This window comes from Thalassophryne amazonica, chromosome 3 (assembly GCF_902500255.1).
Source record: "Thalassophryne amazonica chromosome 3, fThaAma1.1, whole genome shotgun sequence".
In the NCBI taxonomy this organism is placed as follows: Eukaryota; Metazoa; Chordata; class Actinopteri; order Batrachoidiformes; family Batrachoididae; genus Thalassophryne; species Thalassophryne amazonica.
The window spans coordinates 48,329,567-48,347,950 of NC_047105.1; the positions used below are offsets into that span (position 1 = coordinate 48,329,567).

General features: G+C 39.8%; 1 protein-coding gene across 2 annotated transcripts in view; it reads left to right on the forward strand.

The window, feature by feature from the left end:
* Window positions 1–18,384, forward strand: part of atg7 (ATG7 autophagy related 7 homolog (S. cerevisiae)) — a 192,438-nt gene that overhangs the window by 5,441 nt on the left and 168,613 nt on the right. For both annotated transcript variants that reach the window (XM_034166198.1, XM_034166197.1), the window contains exons 3-8: window positions 2,220–2,274; window positions 5,051–5,168; window positions 5,308–5,385; window positions 5,491–5,607; window positions 10,936–11,082; window positions 13,653–13,741. In XM_034166198.1, coding sequence (XP_034022089.1) covers window positions 2,220–2,274; window positions 5,051–5,168; window positions 5,308–5,385; window positions 5,491–5,607; window positions 10,936–11,082; window positions 13,653–13,741 — 604 coding nt within the window. The remainder of the gene's footprint in view (window positions 1–2,219; window positions 2,275–5,050; window positions 5,169–5,307; window positions 5,386–5,490; window positions 5,608–10,935; window positions 11,083–13,652; window positions 13,742–18,384) is intronic.

Genomic DNA, 18,384 nt, shown 5'->3' on the forward strand with positions numbered 1-18,384 from the left:
AAGGTCTGCAACACGTTTCCAAAAAAGTTGGGACAGGGGTAATTGGACACGTCAGGGAATGATACATGAACATTTGCTAGTAACTAAATATGTCTTGGACTTCATTTACACTGATTATTAAGAAATACAAACAGCATGGTACTGTATGGGAAATCTGCATCAACTAGACAGTTCTCAAAAATTGAATAAATGTATAGTTAGGAGACTGGTTGAGGGAAGCCACCAAGATAGCCATGGCAGCTCTTAAACTGTTAGAAGTTTCTGTAGATGTGATTAGCGAAACTGGGAATGTTGCAGCTTCATGTTGGAGTGGAGTTTAGAAGGCCTGTAAAGCAGGAAAATAGATCAAATCTCGGCTCAGATTTCCAGTGATGCCGGTTACTAAAGCCTGGTTCACACAATAGGATTTTAAAATTGTCTGTAGGTTTCCAATCTAACCGCTTTTTTCAGTAATGAGTAATCTAAAGCGTTAAGTTTTCCAAATCAGTAATCAGATTAGTTACTTCTCTGCGTTACTGTTGTTTTTGTATTGTGGGTCGATTGCAGCTTTAAAACAGGTGTCCCGATGAGATGCAGATGCAGGTCTGAACTGTCTACTTTCAGCGAGCTGCTACACAGAGCCACGTCCACTGTGCAGCTCAGTTCTGAGTTAAAGAACAGTTGTCTCTCAAAGTGTGGTTACACTCAGAGCTATGGTTTTACAAAGACATTTTTACACGCTTTTTTTTTCTTTAAAAACTCGGTGCCGCTCTCTGCGTGTCCTTGTTAAATGTAGCTGATAAGCGACGTGCAAGTAGTAACGCTTTTTTTTTTCCCCCACCCAAATGCACCCAAGTCTCTTTCTGAGGACGACATGATATAAAAACTTTATTACCTGTCAGTCTGATCGTGTTTTCTCCATAAATTAACGTTATCCATTCTTCTGGGTAAACAGCAAGCCAGGGGCAAATCCATGCGGGAAAGGAGCGTGGGTGGGGGGAGATGCTCCCCAAAACGGCCCTAGATTAAAGGTCCACTTGTTAAGACATTTTTTCATCCTATTGCTACTACTAATACCACTTATAGTAATAATAATAATAATTTCATCAACTAAAATGTTTAGAAATAATTTAAATGTTAGAAAAATATTACAACAGTTTAATAGTTACATTTATCAACACTGTAGGTTAGAAATTGTAAGTTTTACCGTTACAGTGCTGTCAGCAGTTAAATATGAGGTCAAGAAAGACTGCTTTTATTTATTTAAATAAAGCAAGTATTTATGTTCATTGAAGTCAAGCAAGGGTGACTACAAAGTGAGTATTGGCAAAATTGATTATCATTTTCATGTTGAGGTTGCAGGGGGGTTGTTGTCGGCAACTGCTGAAAGTAACTAAAAGTAACTAGTAATCTGACTTAGTTACTTTTAAAATTGAGTAATCAGTAAAGTAACTAAGTTACTTTTTCAAGGAGTAATCAGTAATTGGATTACTTTTTCAAAGTAACTGACAACACTGCAGATTTTCCATGCGCATTCTGGCAAACTGCAGTGGAAATTTCATATTCTTTTTAAGAAAATCCTCCTCTATACCACTCATATCGAAGTTGCCTAACTGGTGATGAAACAGACAAAAATTTCACTATGCACCATTCCTCAGCGCAACCAAAGAAACTTATAACTCCTACAGAGTTGTCCGGGTGGCTACCCTCACTTGTGGTCGTCTTGTATGGTCACTCAGTTTTTTGAGAATTGCCAACTTGAAACATATTTACCATGCTGTACCATACTGTTTGTATTTCTTCACGATTGATACAAATTAAGGCCAAGAGATAATCAGTGACTTGGTAATGTTCATGTATCCATTTGTTGACATTTATAAAGAAAATTGGCATAGAAGTGGTGATATAGTTGTGCTATATTAAAGGGTACCCTATTTATGCTCATATTCATTGCTTTGGCTTTGATATTTTTATTTCATTTCTGTTGAGATTTGTCTCCAGTGGGAGTGTGTAAAAGCCAAAGCGTATGTATCCATTTGGCATTCACTGAATAATAATAATAATGATTACTTGGATTTATCTAGAGCTTTTCAGGACACATCATTCATTACATTATTATAAGTATGTTAATATCTGACACATACCAGCTGGAATACCAAGGCTGGATCTCCATTAAGCAGGTTTTGAAAGACCAGACTAAAACATAGTTTAATACTTTGCTGCACATTTCTGTTCCAAAGGAGACCCAGCTGGTTTGCCGTCCCGCCTGACTTTAGAGTTCAGCGCATTTGATGTGTAAGTATGGTGCAGCATGTTGCCAAAATAGCTGTAATTGTAACACTAGTCTTTATAGCCAACATGCTTTAAACTTCACAGTAAGAGTATACAGAACTGTGTTTAGATCTTAGGCATGTTTTAAAAAGCAAACATCGTACCGTAAAAGACATCAGAGGGTCAACGCATACCCTGCATGCTCTATACATCACAATTTTAATGTCCAAGTAAATATTCATAAATCTTTAATGGTGTTTTTGACTATGTATTACTTCATTTGACTTCTGTGGAACTTCTTTAAGAATTTATTCATACCAAGCAAACACATATTTTTCTGATTATTGTATGTTTTAGGTCATCCATCTAGGCTTCTTTGTTGTTGAGTTATACCAATAAAACATGTTTTTGACCATGTTTTTCTTTACTTTTTTTAACCTAACTGCTCCAAAATCTAATTGGTTCTAGGTATCCATCTAATTAAAACTCCTTCCATGTATAAAGGAAATCCATAGTCATTTTTGAGTTATCTTGACCAAAGGCACCCCCCACACACACACACACTAGTGAAAACAATACCCTACTATCGTTGTTTCACTGATGCACAACTTAAAATGCTATGAAAATAATGGAAAGGATCTAAATTTGAAATAAATAAAAAATGGTAGTGGATAAACAAAATAATCTGGAAATCTTCCAGATATTATTAATGTAGCTGTTATCATATCAGTATAATATATAACAAATCAGTATAGTAATAGCCATGTGGTTAGTGCGGAAGGTTCCCAGTTTAAACCCCACACCTGCCACATTTCTCTATGTAATGTGGAGTTGTGTCAAGAAGAACGTCCCGTGTGAAACTTTAGCCAAAGCACCATGCAAATCCTCATTGGATCTGCTGTGGCAAGCCCAAGTGAAGATAAGGGAGCAGCTGAAGGACTTACTAATAGTTGAAAGATGTGTAGTTTACTTATCATTACATTGAGAATATCTCCATTGAACTTGTTGTTATTGCTATTTATGTCCAGTTATTTAATGCAAATCATCCATCAGTTTAAGTTCCTTCTGTTTCATTTGTGTCAAAGTATATAAAAAGTAATCAATGTCAGTTCCTTTATGGTGCGTTTACACATAGGCAGGATGTGTTACAAATGTCATATTTGCGTCATTCTTGGCACATTCCCGACATTCATAATGTGACTTAACGCATCTGAATAGGTTTCATAATAATGCGTGTTGGTGCGTGATATTCGAGATTTTCGTGGACCATGTTTTTGGCTGTCAAAAAAATCTTCCACGAATGTCACGCACCACTCTCATTTTGCCTCATGTCGTGGAGGGTGCAACTGAGCGTGTTGATCCATCTTGATTAGTGGTGATCCTTAATAGAGCGTGACAGCATTCTTCTCTGACGTGCGCACAATTAAACCCTGCTGCACCGCATTCAGTTTCATTGCTGCAGTATGCTGAAGGACAGTGACGCCAAGTTGGCTAAAAGTCTCGTTCCAGTGCTCCTCAGCGTGCTCCTGCAGGTGTTCCACCTGCTGCTGCTGTGCCTTATGTTCAGGGAAAATGAGCGAGACAAGAGCCGCGTGGAGCCATGCATCTGGCTGTCTCTGTCTCCTCCTCCTCTCTGTGCCACTCCATGGCACAGAGCCCAACTAAGCTTGCAATCACAAGTTTTTCTGCTGTGGATTAATCTAGATTTTGAGGAGCAAACTGGAGCGATCTGAATTGGTCAGCAGCTGACAGTAGGATGAATATGGGTGGGTGTGTTTGTGTGTGTGGAGACAATTCGCCTCATTCACAGTGTGACAGAACATAACGATGCATTGTTATGCACAATAGTGCATTTGTGACTTGTCATTATGTGTAAATGCAGCATTAGTCAACGTATATTGCATTAAATTTATTATTGTATGTATATTTTTTTTTTCCACAACATGTACAAAAAGGGATTAGTAGAACATTGCTGCTGCACTGACCCTGAGTGGGGGAAAAAATCCCCTGTGAGTTTTTCCACAAACATTTTCTTTGTAGGACTAAAAAGGAAAAAAGGGTTTTTAGGTTGACAGGACCATTCTTTTAGACATGAGCATTTATTGGTGTCTTTCAGTAAGGATCTCCCACTAACAGATGCTGTAGCTAAAGTGCAGGGTGAGAAAGGAGACACACTCGTGACTTTCTCTGGCCTCTCGGATAGGCTTTGAGTCAAAAATCATCTGGAGGAGGCATTGAAATTACAGCTGAGAATTTGTAGTTTCACGAAGTGGTTGAATGAAGGCTTTGTGGTGTCTTGTTGCTGATTCACCAAAAACTACACTTGGATGCACCGGTGCATTTATGGACCCTAGAGCGTTAAGAGCTCTACAAAGTGGTGTATGGCTTTTGTGTTCAACAATACATAATTTGCTAAATGTTTAGACTTTATAGAACTCAAGTGCAGTTACTCATAATGGGATTCTATTCAACGGGTAGAGTGGGTACGATTCAGTAATTAAAGGAGGCTTATTTAATTTATATAGCACCAAATCACAACAAAGCTGCCTCAAAATGCTAGAGAAGTACGAGAAGAGCGGCACAAGTTATTTCTAACAGCAGGTTATCTGCAAGCAAAGGTTTACAAGATGGTAATGAGACCAGCTACATTGTATGGATTAGAGGTGATGGTGTTACCAAAAAGACAGGAGGTGGCACACTTGAAGATGCAGCAGTTTTCTTTGGGAATGGTGAGGTTGGACAGGATTGAGAATGAGCATATTGGTGGGATGACACACACATTTGTTTTTGTTGCTGTCAGGGATGGTCCGACCCCTGCTCGCTGCTGTCCAGTTGTAGGAACACTGTACAACACCAACACACTTGACACCTTTAAGACCACTGATAAGAGGGCTCTGCTGGAGAAACAGGCTAAAGAGGTAAAAGATGTTCAAAGGGACATTACTCACTCAATCCCAATCAAATACACAGGCGTTGGTAAACTGAACATCAGAACTGGCTGTTATTAACTGAAATTTTAACAGTTGAATAACTGTAAACTGCAAATCCCTTTTGTAGATATGGGTTGCTATACAGTCAGGAGCTGCACTGAAGGATCCCTCCATCCTTTGCAAATTCATCCTGCTGACCTTTGCAGTACGTATAACAGCATCATTTATTCATATATTCATCATGATTTTGTATTTTCTGTCCTTAATTTCAGTTTTTCTTTCTCTGACAATCTCATCCTCTTCACTTCAGGATTTGAAGAAGTATCATTTCTACTATTGGTTCTGCTTCCCTGCACTCTGTTTTCCAGAGGGAATAAAAATTCTCAAACAGCCTGCTGTACTTGAACACGTTTTCTCAGCAAAGCAGGTTAGCCTTTTTTTTTTTTTTTTTTTTATTAATTTATAGTGGTTCAGTCAGCATGCTTTAATATAATGCTGTACTTCAAATGCAGTACTTCATGGTGCGTTTACACATAGGCGAGACGTGTTACAAATGTCATATTTGCATCATTCCTGACATTCTTAACGTGACTTAACGCATCTGAATAGGTTTCTTAATAGTGCGTGTTGGTGCCTGATATTCGTGATTTTCGTGGAGCATGTTTTTGGCTGTCAAAAAAAATCTTCCACGAATGTCACCCACCACCCTCATTTTGCCTCATGTCATGGAGGTCGCAACTGAGCATGTTGATCTGTCTTGATTAGTGGTGATCCTTAATAGAGAGTGACAGCTTTCTTCTCTGATGTGCGCACAATTAAACCCTGCTGCACCACATTCAGTTTCATTGCTGCAGTATGCTAAAGGACAGTGACGCCAAGTCGGCTAAAAGTTTCATTCCAGTGCTCCTCAGTGTGCTCCTGCAGGTGTTCCACCTGCTGCATGTGCCTGATGTTTGGGAAAACGAGCAAGACGAGAGCCGCGTGGAGTTACACATCTGGCTCTCTCCGTCTCCTCCTCCTCTCTGCTCCACGGCACAGAGCCCAACTAAGCATGCAATCACAAAGTTCTTCTGCTGTGGATTTTGAGGAGCAAACTGGAGTGATCTGAATTGTTCAGCAACTGAGGGTTGGATCAATATGGGTGTGTGTGTGTGGAGACAATTCACCTCATTCAAAACGTGACAGAACTTAACAATGTGCTGTTGCGCGCAACAATGCGGAACATTATTCTTGACCGTGCGTAATGGTTCCTGATAATTTTCCAGCAACACATGTCATTAATCGTAACGCGTGGTAACAGGTTGCAGCAGTTCCTGAGGACACCTAACGCCTCTGCCCCGAATCATCACATTTGTGGTCAGTGGCTAAGAATGTATACTTCGTGGCATTCGTGACTTGCCATCGTTATGTGTAAACGCAGTTTACTCTTTCCACAATGCCGAAGAAAGACCCACTGGTGTTGGTTATTTAATATTCAGGAAAAATTGTTTCTAAAATGAGAAAATACTGTCTGCTACTCATGAACTTTTTGTTGGTTTACAGAATGCCGATTCGCCGTATATTATTTTGTTTTCATTTTAGCTTTGCTGACTATAATCGTGTTCCGACCATTTTGATGCAGCTGTTGACATTATTTCAATCTGCTTATTCTGTTTAAGGTTGAAAGCTGTACATGAGGATAAGTATGATCTGAAGAGAAATGTACTTTCTTGAAATTGTTAGTTTAGATTATAGATATGAAGAGTAAAATGGCTTCTCACTGAAACTTAGAATGGCGCGCAATTATGTAAAGCCTGTCGCGGGCCACAGCAGTGATGATTATGCTGTCTTTTGTCCTCTTAATTCTCTTTCCTTTTGCCGCAACATAAATTGGCATTTTTATATAATATCTCCCCAACTAACTTGCTTACATATTTTTTGCAATCAAAATTTTATTAATAACTAGGTAAAAGTTGTCATGGCCACAAAGACGGTAAGGGTTACATCAATCTGACATTTTACCCCAGTGACCTTAATCTTCACCCAAGTGATTGACCTCTCATAGACATGTCCAGGTTAGTTCTGGAATACAGCTAAATGTTTACCTCATTTGGTCCATATCGCGTTGAAAGACACATTCCTTGACTTTGACGTTTTACAGAAGGAATTCTTTAAGGGCAATACACTGATATGAAGTTTGTTGGAAAGCAGCAAAAGGGTATGGGAGGAGTAGACCCACAAATAGACATGCAGGGATGACCTTAGCCCGTATGATCAACCTGAGGCGAATTTGACTTTGCTGGGCAGTTTTGAAATCCACCTCTGTATCTGTGCCAAGTTTGGTGTAAATTAGAGCAGAAAAATGTACCTTTTGACTGGTGTTACCTTTTGAATGCCTTTCACCTCAGGGATGGACGTTTTGGCAAATTTGACCTCACCTGGGCATTTCCAGAACCCACCTCCATTTGTTTGGTGGACATGGGAGTGAAAATAACAATTTTGCCCTTTGGCCCCAGTGACTACAACCGTTGCTAAAACAAACCCTTGAAGGCAAATTTTGGCCTCAGCCTTCATCCACATACCAAGCTTGGTGGAAACCGGACGAAAGACCTGTGAGAAGTAGGGGAACAAACATTTCTTAAACTATGGAGTGATGTTTAAGCATTAGTGAAGGTTACAAATGATCTTCTTATGGCCTCAGACAGGGGACTCATCTCTGTGCTTGTTCTGTTAGACCTCAGTGCTGCTTTTGATACTGTTGACCATAAAATTTTATTCCAGAGATTAGAGCATGCCATAGGTATTAAAGGCACTGCGCTGCGGTGGTTTGAATCATATTTGTCTAATAGATTACAATTTGTTCATGTAAATGGGGAATCTTCTTCACAGACTAAGGTTAATTATGGAGTTCCACAAGGTTCTGTGCTAGGACCAATTTTATTCACTTTATACATGCTTCCCTTAGGCAGTATTATTAGACAGCATTGCTTAAATTTTCATTGTTATGCAGATGATACCCAGCTTTATCTATCCATGAAGCCAGAGGGGACACACCAATTAGCTAAACTGCAGGATTGTCTTACAGACATAAAGACATGGATGACCTCTAATTTCCTGCTTTTAAACTCAGATAAAACTGAAGTTATTGTACTTGGCCCCACAAATGTTAGAAACATGGTGTCTAACCAGATCCTTACTCTGGATGGCATTACCCTGACCTCTAGTAATACTGTGAGAAATCTTGAAGTCATTTTTGATCAGGATATGTCATTCAGTGCGCATATTAAACAAATATGTAGGGCTGCTTTTTACATTTGCGCAATATCTCTAAAATTAGAAAGGTCTTGTCTCAAAGTGATGCTGAAAAACTAATTCATGCATTTATTTCCTCTAGGCTGAACTATTGTAATTCATTATTATCAGGTTGTCCTAAAAGTTCCCTGAAAAGCCTTCAGTTAATTCAAAATGCTGCAGGTAGAGTACTGACAGGGACTAGGAGAGAGCATAGCTCACCCATATTGGCCTCTCTTCATTGGCTTCCTGTTAATTCTAGAATAGAATTTAAAATTCTTCTTCTTACTTATAAGGTTTTGAATAATCAGGTCCCATCTTATCTTAGGGACCTCATAGTACCATATCACCCCAATAGAGCGCTTCGCTCTCAGACTGCAGGCTTACTTGTAGTTCCTAGGGTTTGTAAGAGTAGAATGGGAGGCAGAGCCTTCAGCTTTCAGGCTCCTCTCCTCTGGAACCAGCTCCCAATTCGGATCAGGGAGACAGACACCCTCTCTACTTTTAAGATTAGGCTTAAAACTTTCCTTTTTGCTAAAGCTTATAGTTAAGGCTGGATCAGGTGACCCTGAACCATCCCTTAGTTATGTTGCTATAGACTTAGACTGCTGGGGGGTTCCCATGATGCACTGAGTGTTTCTTTCTCTTTTTGCTCTGTATACACCACTCTGCATTTAATCATTAGTGATTGATCTCTGCTCCTCTCCACAGCATGTCTTTTTCCTGGTTCTCTCCCTCAGCCCCAACCAGTCCCAGCAGAAGACTGCCCCTCCCTGAGCCTGGTTCTGCTGGAGGTTTCTTCCTGTTAAAAGGGAGTTTTTCCTTCCCACTGTCGCCAAGTGCTTGCTCACAGGGGTCGTTTTGACCGTTGGGGTTTTTCCGTAATTGTATGGCTTTGCCTTACAATATAAAGCGCCTTGGGGCAACTGTTTGTTGTGATTTGGCGCTATATAAATAAAATTGATTTGATTTAAAACTACATTTCATATGGCACATCTTTCAAAATGACAAAGCATATCAGAAGTTAAGCTTTACAAAAGAAAAAGGGAAGTGGAAGTGGGAAGACTGCTGTTGTAAACAGGAAATTAATTGGCAGGAATTACGATAGCTTTGTCACCACATCAGTGGACATTCTTCAAGCTTGAAGACAGTCAGAGAGGTGAGATTGAGATGGTTTGGACATGTGCAGAGGAGGGACCCAGAGTATATAGGGAGAAGGATGTGAGGATGGAGCCACCAGGCAGGAGGAGAAGGTGGAGCCTAAAAGGAGGTTTATGGATGTGGTTGGTGTGACAGAGGACGATACAGAGGATAGGGTGAGACCCCTGTGGTGAGTCCTGATGGGAGCAGCCGAATGAAGAACAACAATCTGAGGCATTAAAATGTCAGTAATAATGTGAAGGATTTTTCTTAGCTTTCTTATATTACTCATGGCAGTTCATGAGTAATATGTTACTTCATTGTGGACAGTCTAAGGCACACCTGTGCACAAATCATGGTGTCTAATCAGCATCTTGGTATGGCACACCTGGGAGGTGGGATGGATTATCTCAGCAAAGGAAGTGCTCACTATCACAGATTTAGACTGGTTTGTGAACAATATTTGAGGGAAATGGTGAGATTGTGTATGTGGAAAAAGTTTTAGATCTTTGAGTTCATCTCATACAAAATGGGAACAAAACCAAAAGTGTTGCGTTTATATTTTTGTTGAGTATATTTGTCCGTCTGTATGTGACCCTGGGACCAACTAGCTTCTTGTCCAGCTTGTATCCCATTTTTTCACCCTGTGATTACTGGGTTAGGCTTCAGCACCCTCATGACCCTTAATTGGAGTAGGCAGGTACAGAAAATCAATGAAGAATTTTCATAAAGAGCAGACTCTGCTGCTGTGATGCACCACAGTGCACGATCTTTGTTGTACATTTTTTTGGTTCTGACTTGTTTAGTCTCCTTCCCGTGCTATGTGACAGATGTTATGACTTATACTCACCGGTAGAACTAATATCATTAATGACTGCTGTTTCATTTAGGTGGCTCGGGAAGCTGTAATGCTGAGCCAAAATGCACATTAGCAGAATTATGGAACTGAGAGTAATGGCAACATTATAAACTTTAGCAAGTCCACTGGTGCTTTTCATGATTGATCAAAGTGTCTGGTGTGAAATGAGCTGATCTTGAAGACTTTATAATGACCAAGTGTCATTCTTATTTGTAGGTCAGATTTTTTTTTTTAATTGTTTGGCATGTTGATGTTGTTGTCACATTTTTATGGATCCATATGTTTATTTGGCACAAGTTTTATGGTGGGTGCCCTGCCTGACATGACTCCACATGTACAAGGAGATGTGGGTACATGTACATGGGGCACATGTGGGTGTTGACACAAGGACCCGTATTAATAATTTATGAATGTCCTTCCTAAATGGTGAGTTGGTATCCTGAGTATGGTGTAATTATTTCTAACTGCTGTCGTTCGCTGTTTCAGATCACAGCCTTACAGGAGGCCTATGATGACCTTTGTATCAAAAGAGAAACTACTGCAGTTCCTTATTTCCTGATGAAATACATCAGTGACGCTGTGCAGATGGCTCCATTGTGTGACTGGGATGATTTCTTCCCAGATACAAAGAAGGTAACGCCATACTTCATTTTGTGTTTGCGTACTTTTATATATTTGATTGAACTTTCATACAATGGATGCAAACACTTTTGCAGTTCCATTAATACTTTGGGACGATTGAAGCTACATTTATCCAAAATGCTGGAAAATACAATTCCTACTTTTCAGACCATTGCATTTCGGCCAACATAAACAAACCAAATTGTTTATTACAGCAGAGGGCAGTATGGTGGCACCAGTGATAGTACCTTTGTTTTCATAAAAGAAGGTCTCTGCTTTAAGCTCACCTTTGCCCCGTTTTCCCTGTACATCTGGTTTGTGTCCTTGTACATCTGATTTATGCCCTTCCTGATACAACTCCAGACCTACAGGGAAAATAGGCAAGTGTGGACTTGAACCCAAGACCTGTTTATCACAGCATGCTGGAGTTGAAAGAAAATAGTGAAAATGAACTTGTATTGCAGACCATCAGTTGTAATTTTTGTTATTGCATCTGAATCAGGTGAACAGTGTTGGATTACAGCTGTTTTGGTGTGACTTCCCTCATTTTAAAGGTTTCAAACATACATGAAATGGAAAATTGGTTGATGAGGTATTTCATGGACAGTTGTGTATTATTACTGCAGTATAGCCCGACTGATATGGACGTTTTACGGAGCCAGTATCAGTGTTGGGGAATAAAACATTTACAATACCAATATATCTTCACATATACAGTCAACATAAAAAATGGCAATGATTTCTAACATTTTATCAAACCCTTATGGGGAAAAAAATGTGAAAAGTATTGTCTGTTTTACAATCTAGGCAGGAACTTTATTATAAATATAGCCAACAACCAACCAAAGTACATTATGCTCCTTTCACTCAGATTGGCAGTCGCTGTGCCGCATTTTTCATTATTTGCATAAAGTAGACTTCTTGTCCATTTTGGCCTCGCCAAGTTATCAGCAGAGTGATCACTTGTCCCTTGTCAGTGTGCACACTCTCATTGAAAATGAATGGCAGCTGGTTGCTTTGTGGCTGTCTGTTGTAGCTAATGTGACCAAGAGGTGATGAGGGTCCCAGCCATGCTTGACAGCATTGTAAGCAATGCTGTTGGAGCACCTGTGCTAGACAAACTGTTTAATACAGTGGTCCCTCGTTTATCGCGGGAGTACGTTCTAAAAATAACCTGCGATAGGCGAAATCCGCGAAGTAGTCAGCGTTATTTTTTACAATTATAGACGTTTCAAGGCTGTAAAACCCCTCACTACACACTTTGTACACTTTTCTCAAACAGGCATTAACATTTTCTCACTTCTCTCGTGTGTAAACACTCAAAGTACAAACCTTAGTAGAAAAATAAGACCAACCTGTTTTCAGTCCAAAACATTTGTTTGAGAAATAAAAATAGAACGTTTTCCTATAAATAAATATGATGGCTTTTAGAACTAACGAATTTAATTTTAACGATCAACCTACGAGGTTGGACACATAAAAAATTATTAATAGTGACTGACCAGTATTTCACTGTTCCTCTGATCGCGCCTCTTCGTCCTGGCGCCGCTCTGCTGTCGCGTCTTTTTCCACTGAGTGACACCTCGGTGCAGGTGTCTTTTTCCGACTGAAGAACACAGTTATGGGTATTTGTTGGCGCTCTTTTTTTTTTTCTTCTGGGTGAGAAGATTCTTATAAACAGACACGCGGAACACAATGCGCCTGCTCTCCCTTCGCGGTGCCGCGACCGGCCTGCTTGATGAGGACGCAGAACACAATGCGCTGTAGAAAAAAAAACATGCAAAATTGGACTAAGAAAATCTGCGAAACTGCGAGGCCGCGAAAGGTGAACTGCGTTATAGCAAGGGACCACTGTACAGCCAAAATGTTTTTCTGAATTTGTTTGGTAAAATAAGATTTCATATTGGCAAAAATAGTCCTGACATTGATATTTTTATGTTAATTTTGGCCAAAGTATCAGTCGGGCTCTAGTTATTACTCCATCATTTTATTGACAGTTCAGCATTAACCTGTTTTGCCCCACTGGTAACAATTGTTGCTGAAGTGTATCCCTGTCATTTTCTACTCACAATAAAAAAATCTGAGGTACTAATGCAACTTTTTCCACTTATATATATATATATATATATATATATATATATATATATATATATATATATATATATATATATATATATATATATATATATATATAATATATATATATATATATATATATATATATATATATATATATATATATAAAAAAATCTGGGCATAAACGGGTTAAAATGGGTTTGAAGTTGATTTCACATGTTAAATGTCATTTGGAGCTCATTAATCATTAAGAGATCAAAATATTATGGCATAGTGTGGTCAATGAAAATGTTGATCACAATCATCATCGCCCTCAAAGGTGGGAAAATAATGACAGTTGGAAAAAGAATTTTGCGTAGACTTTCTAAGGTTGAAACAGGAATTGATATTTGAAGAACTTGGTGTACTTTTAGTTGTTTATGTTTAGAATACATGTTAGACTATATATCTTTTCAGAACATAAATGTGCACTCTTCAGATAATCACACCTTATTTGGTTTTTCTAGGTTACTGTGGGCTTCTATGATCCATGTACTCTCTCTGAACATCCAGGCTGGCCTCTGAGAAATCTACTTGTCCTGTTAGCTCATCAATGGTAACAAAGAAAAAAAATATCTACACGTTTGTGTGAGAAACGGAACTTGTCTACAGACATGTGGCTGTTTGTCTTCGCTGTGGCGTGGAAGGAGTGTTCTTTAATGAATTCACCCTGTGTGGTGTGAAGTTGGACATTTTCTCGACAAAAAAAAACAGAAAATCATTACACTGCTAATTTCGTGTCTCTAAAGTGTCAGGAACAGGCCACACGCCTCTGTGATTATGAAAACTGAGATAAGTCATTACTTCAGACTCATTAGAATTTTTTAGTATAACAGTGATGGCTAAAAGTCAGACTTTCACTGATCCATAAATCTGAGGTCCATGTTTGGTCTGTGTATATCCATCCTGCCTGCATTTGCACTGTTTTCTGAACATACTTTCACTTCTGTACCTAAAATTCTGAGCATAATTGCACCATAATATATTTTAGTACAGCCATTCCCAAACTTAAGAACATTGGAGCCTCACTTTGGAATCTGGCCCACGCAAAACCTATAATTCAGTACTTTAATGTTTTCCCATAATCCCCTTGCACTTCCCAGAATGCACCATGGCGCCAGCAGAGTTCTGGCATTTCAAAGCCATGTAAACAATGGCTAGTGCGGGTGTGGATGGTGCTGATTCAGAGAGTTCACAAGCGATTATGACAATGACACGTTCTCTCAAATTGAGAGGGATATCTGGAAGAGGTGTAGCACCTGTAATGAACTTCTGCCATGCTCCGATGTCTTGTTGTCCATACTTCACGCGGAGTGTTTACATTGTGCCCTAAACCGAAACTCTGCTGAAACTGACCTCTCACGTGCGTGTGTGTGTGTGTACGAGGTCTGTTAGAAAAGTATCTGACCTTTTTATTTTTAGCAAAAAACTGATGGATTTGAATCATGTGTGCTTGCATGAGCCAACCTTGAACCTTCGTGTGCATGCGTAAACTTTTTCACGCCTGTCGATTGCGTCATTTCCTGGTAAGCAGCCTTTGTGTGGGACGTGTTTTGTGCGCTCGGTGGATTTTCATTTCAAGGAAAAAGGCGGAACGACTGGAGCAACGCCGCATCAAATTTTGCCAGAAACTGAGCGACAGCCAGGTGGAAACCATTCGGAAGATTCAGACGGCTTTCGGTGACAATGTTTTGGGCATCACACAGATTATGTAGCGGTACAACCGGTTTAAAGACGTCCGCATAACGGTGGAGAGTGAGCTACGCTCCGGTCAGCCATCAATATGCTAAAATGACCGGATCATTTCCAAAGTGAACGTTGTGGTGATGCGGGGCCGTTGTGTGACTATCCGAGAAATTGCGGAAGAGGTGGACATCAGCACTTTTTCGATACATTCCACTGTGACAGAAGATTTGGCCATGAAAAGAGTGGCGGTGAAATTCATGCTGCTGCTGACGGCGCAGCAAAAGCAACTCCGTGTTGAAGTCTCACAGGACATGCTGTGACATGCCCACCTCTTCCACAATTTCTCGGATAGTCACACGACTGAAAAGTCACCAAAAGCCGTCTGAATCATCCAAATGGTTTCCACCTGACTGTCGCCCACTTTCTGGCAAAATTTGATGCGGCGCTGCTCCAGTCGTTCCATCTTTTTCCTTGCAATGAAAATCCGCCGAGCGCACTACACGTCTTCACACAAAGGCTGCTTACCAGAAAATGATGCAATCGACAGGCATGAAAAAAGTTCACGCATGCGCACGAAGGTTCAAGGTTTGCTCACGCAAACACACGTGATTTAAATACATCAGGTTTTTGCAAAAAATAAAAAGGTTCGATACTTTTCTAATAGACCTCGTGTGTGTGTGTGTGTGTATATAATATGCGCACCAACCATTAAACGTTTGTGTTGGGACATGTGGGTTACTAGGATTTGTTCATCCCAAAACAGCAGCATGTTTTTTTTTTAGTATGGAAATGAAGCAGCCATTTTAACTGATTTATCACGTGACGTGGAAGATGTGCGTTTGAAAGCCAAGGTGTATACAAACTGTGCTGCTTGTCATATTGCACACTATAATGTTGTGTTGTCAGGTTTTGTATCCTGTCCAGTGGCCCCAAAGATAACATGGGAGAGATTTTATTTTCCAGTTGGTTGTCACAAGTGTTGAGTCAAAACTGAAAAATGTAGACGGAATATTCATTACGGGATCGTCACACCAGGAGCAAATGAACGAGACCAGAGTGAAAATGCCCCACTGTATCGCTTCTGCTAGTTTACTGTCATGCAGCCTTAGTCCCATTTACGGTTTTAGCCTACTTAGGTGGTTTTGTGTGGCTTGAAAGGCAGGTTGTTTTGCAGTGGACATTTGCACTGCATTACAGTGCAACAGTTATACAACTGTAGGAAAAATAACATTCCAGATATGATGATGATGATTCTGGAATCACTTGATCGATCAATCAAGTGAAAGCGCATCACTTGTTCTGCCCTCAATAATACACTAAAGTGGCCTTATGTAAGACCCTTAAGCTTCACTGCAACCTCACTCACTATTTGACGGCACAAGAAGGAAGCTCAGGCTCAACATCGTTTTTGGAACATACCATATTGAGATATGTAAGAATACATTGTATGAATATGATGCTCAAATGCCTTTTGTGCTGCCGAAAATGGCCTATTTTCAGGTTTTCAAAATATTAGTATATTTTTCACAACTCGACATTTTGCTCCAGACAGACCGATACATGATTTCACTTCATATATATGGTCTAGCACATCATAAATCATGGTAAAAAATAATTTTAAGACCATAGCTGGTATCTTTGAGTGATTTTTGAGCAAGCAGATACACGGATGGCATGTAAAATTTTGAAATTTCTACCATTTTCAGGGCTTTGTGGGAGGCAGATATACTAAAACTGACTTTAAATTCCAACTCTACACCACAGATTAGGGTAGGATGTGTAGTTTCAAAGCTGGGAAGCTAATGACAGGCTAGTTATTAATGTCTACATTTGGTAGAAATCGCCGTTTTCTTAAAATGTGGAAAATCCAAAGCATATTGATTGGGCTGTAGCTGCAAAATGTTTCAAGATTTGGACCTAATATTTGGCATTTCACGATTACTGTGGCAGAGGAACAACATATCAAATTGGCAACTCAGGACTGAGGGGTGACATGGGAGCCCCTGGGTGATTTGAGATGGAAAGTTGATAAAACACTGACCAGGAAGAAGCAGATGACACCCAGATTTGACACGTTTGGTTAAATGATGGTGAATGCAGAGTGCACAGACAGCACGTACGTGCTGGTGTTGGCCATTACTTCCGGCGAGTATAGCACGCCAACAGTTGCCACGAACAAACGCGCGCACACACACACACACGCCTTCTGTGGCTTATGGACTCCAGTGGTACCTGATTTTTGAAAATTGGGTAGAATGTTCAAAAACTGCATGCCTAAATGCATCTTTAAATTTGACCCATTGGTGGCAGTAAAGCAGTGGAAGTGCAGGCAGGAAACGATGGTACTGTCCTCATTGAGTGTACCAAATTTCACAACTTTTTATCGTATAGTTGTAGTGTTTACATGACAGATGGATGCACAGCAACACTGATGGTCAGAGCGTGTTTATATATCCCCCCCCACCCCCCCATCCCGGGTCTTTCAGCCAGCGGGGGATAATAAATGGAAATCACTGATTTGTTGGGGTGATGCTGACCATTCCTCCATTCATTGCTGATTTTTTCATTCCTGCAGTTTTCACATGAAGTGAAACATTTTTGCATTTGAAGTACTGTGCAATCATTCCACAATCTTTTTTTTTTAATGCTTTTCCCCGCAGAGCTTAGTTTTTCTTGGGAGTTTTTGATTACATAATTCTTATTTTTAACAGGGAAATCCCAACGAGGTCAGTTTATTTAGCGATAGGGTCCTGTGATAGCAACAGCTTATTAGCAACCAATCCCATTAGACAGTTTAGCACACATGCACTGCAGCCAGGGTCAGATTTGATCCAAAACAAATCTCATCAATCTTCTCCATGGCTATGCTTTCTCTCTGTTTTGAACATAAACTGTTGATACTGGCTTCGATGGGTGAAGTCAGAATTACAATGTAGCTGCAATGTCTTGCTTATTCTGCTGACCTTCTCACTCGAGTTTGATTCAGAGGGTCCCTTCATTTAGTGCCATATTAGGGGAAATATGTTGGTATATGAATCTGTTTATTACAGTTTTGCGAGTACTCTGTGGGTGTTTAGGCTGTAAAGTGGAGCAGACACACAATCGTCAAAGTAAAAAGAAAATGAGACAAAAAGTGTCTTTAACCTTGGTGATGTGACATTTCTATGTGAAACACTTTCTTTTAGTCATCTGAAAAATGGAGCAAAGGCATGAAACTTATAAAATACAACATATTACTAAACCTGTTTTTAATAGAAGCCGGTGAGGTGGCTGAGCCTGGTCACAAAGCATTTATATTTTGGGTGCCGATCGGCATGAAGGAGCACAGCCAGAGAATGTAAAAACATTTTGACAAATTGTCTTGGCAGAAGCATGCACTCTGTTTATTCTGCTTTGCATCTCCAGCGATTACATTGCTGCAGTTGATCTTTTGTTCGATTGTTCTCAAAGAAAATTGGGAAAACAAACCGAGACAATTTGACATATTAGAAAAGGTAAAATAATTTTTTTTAG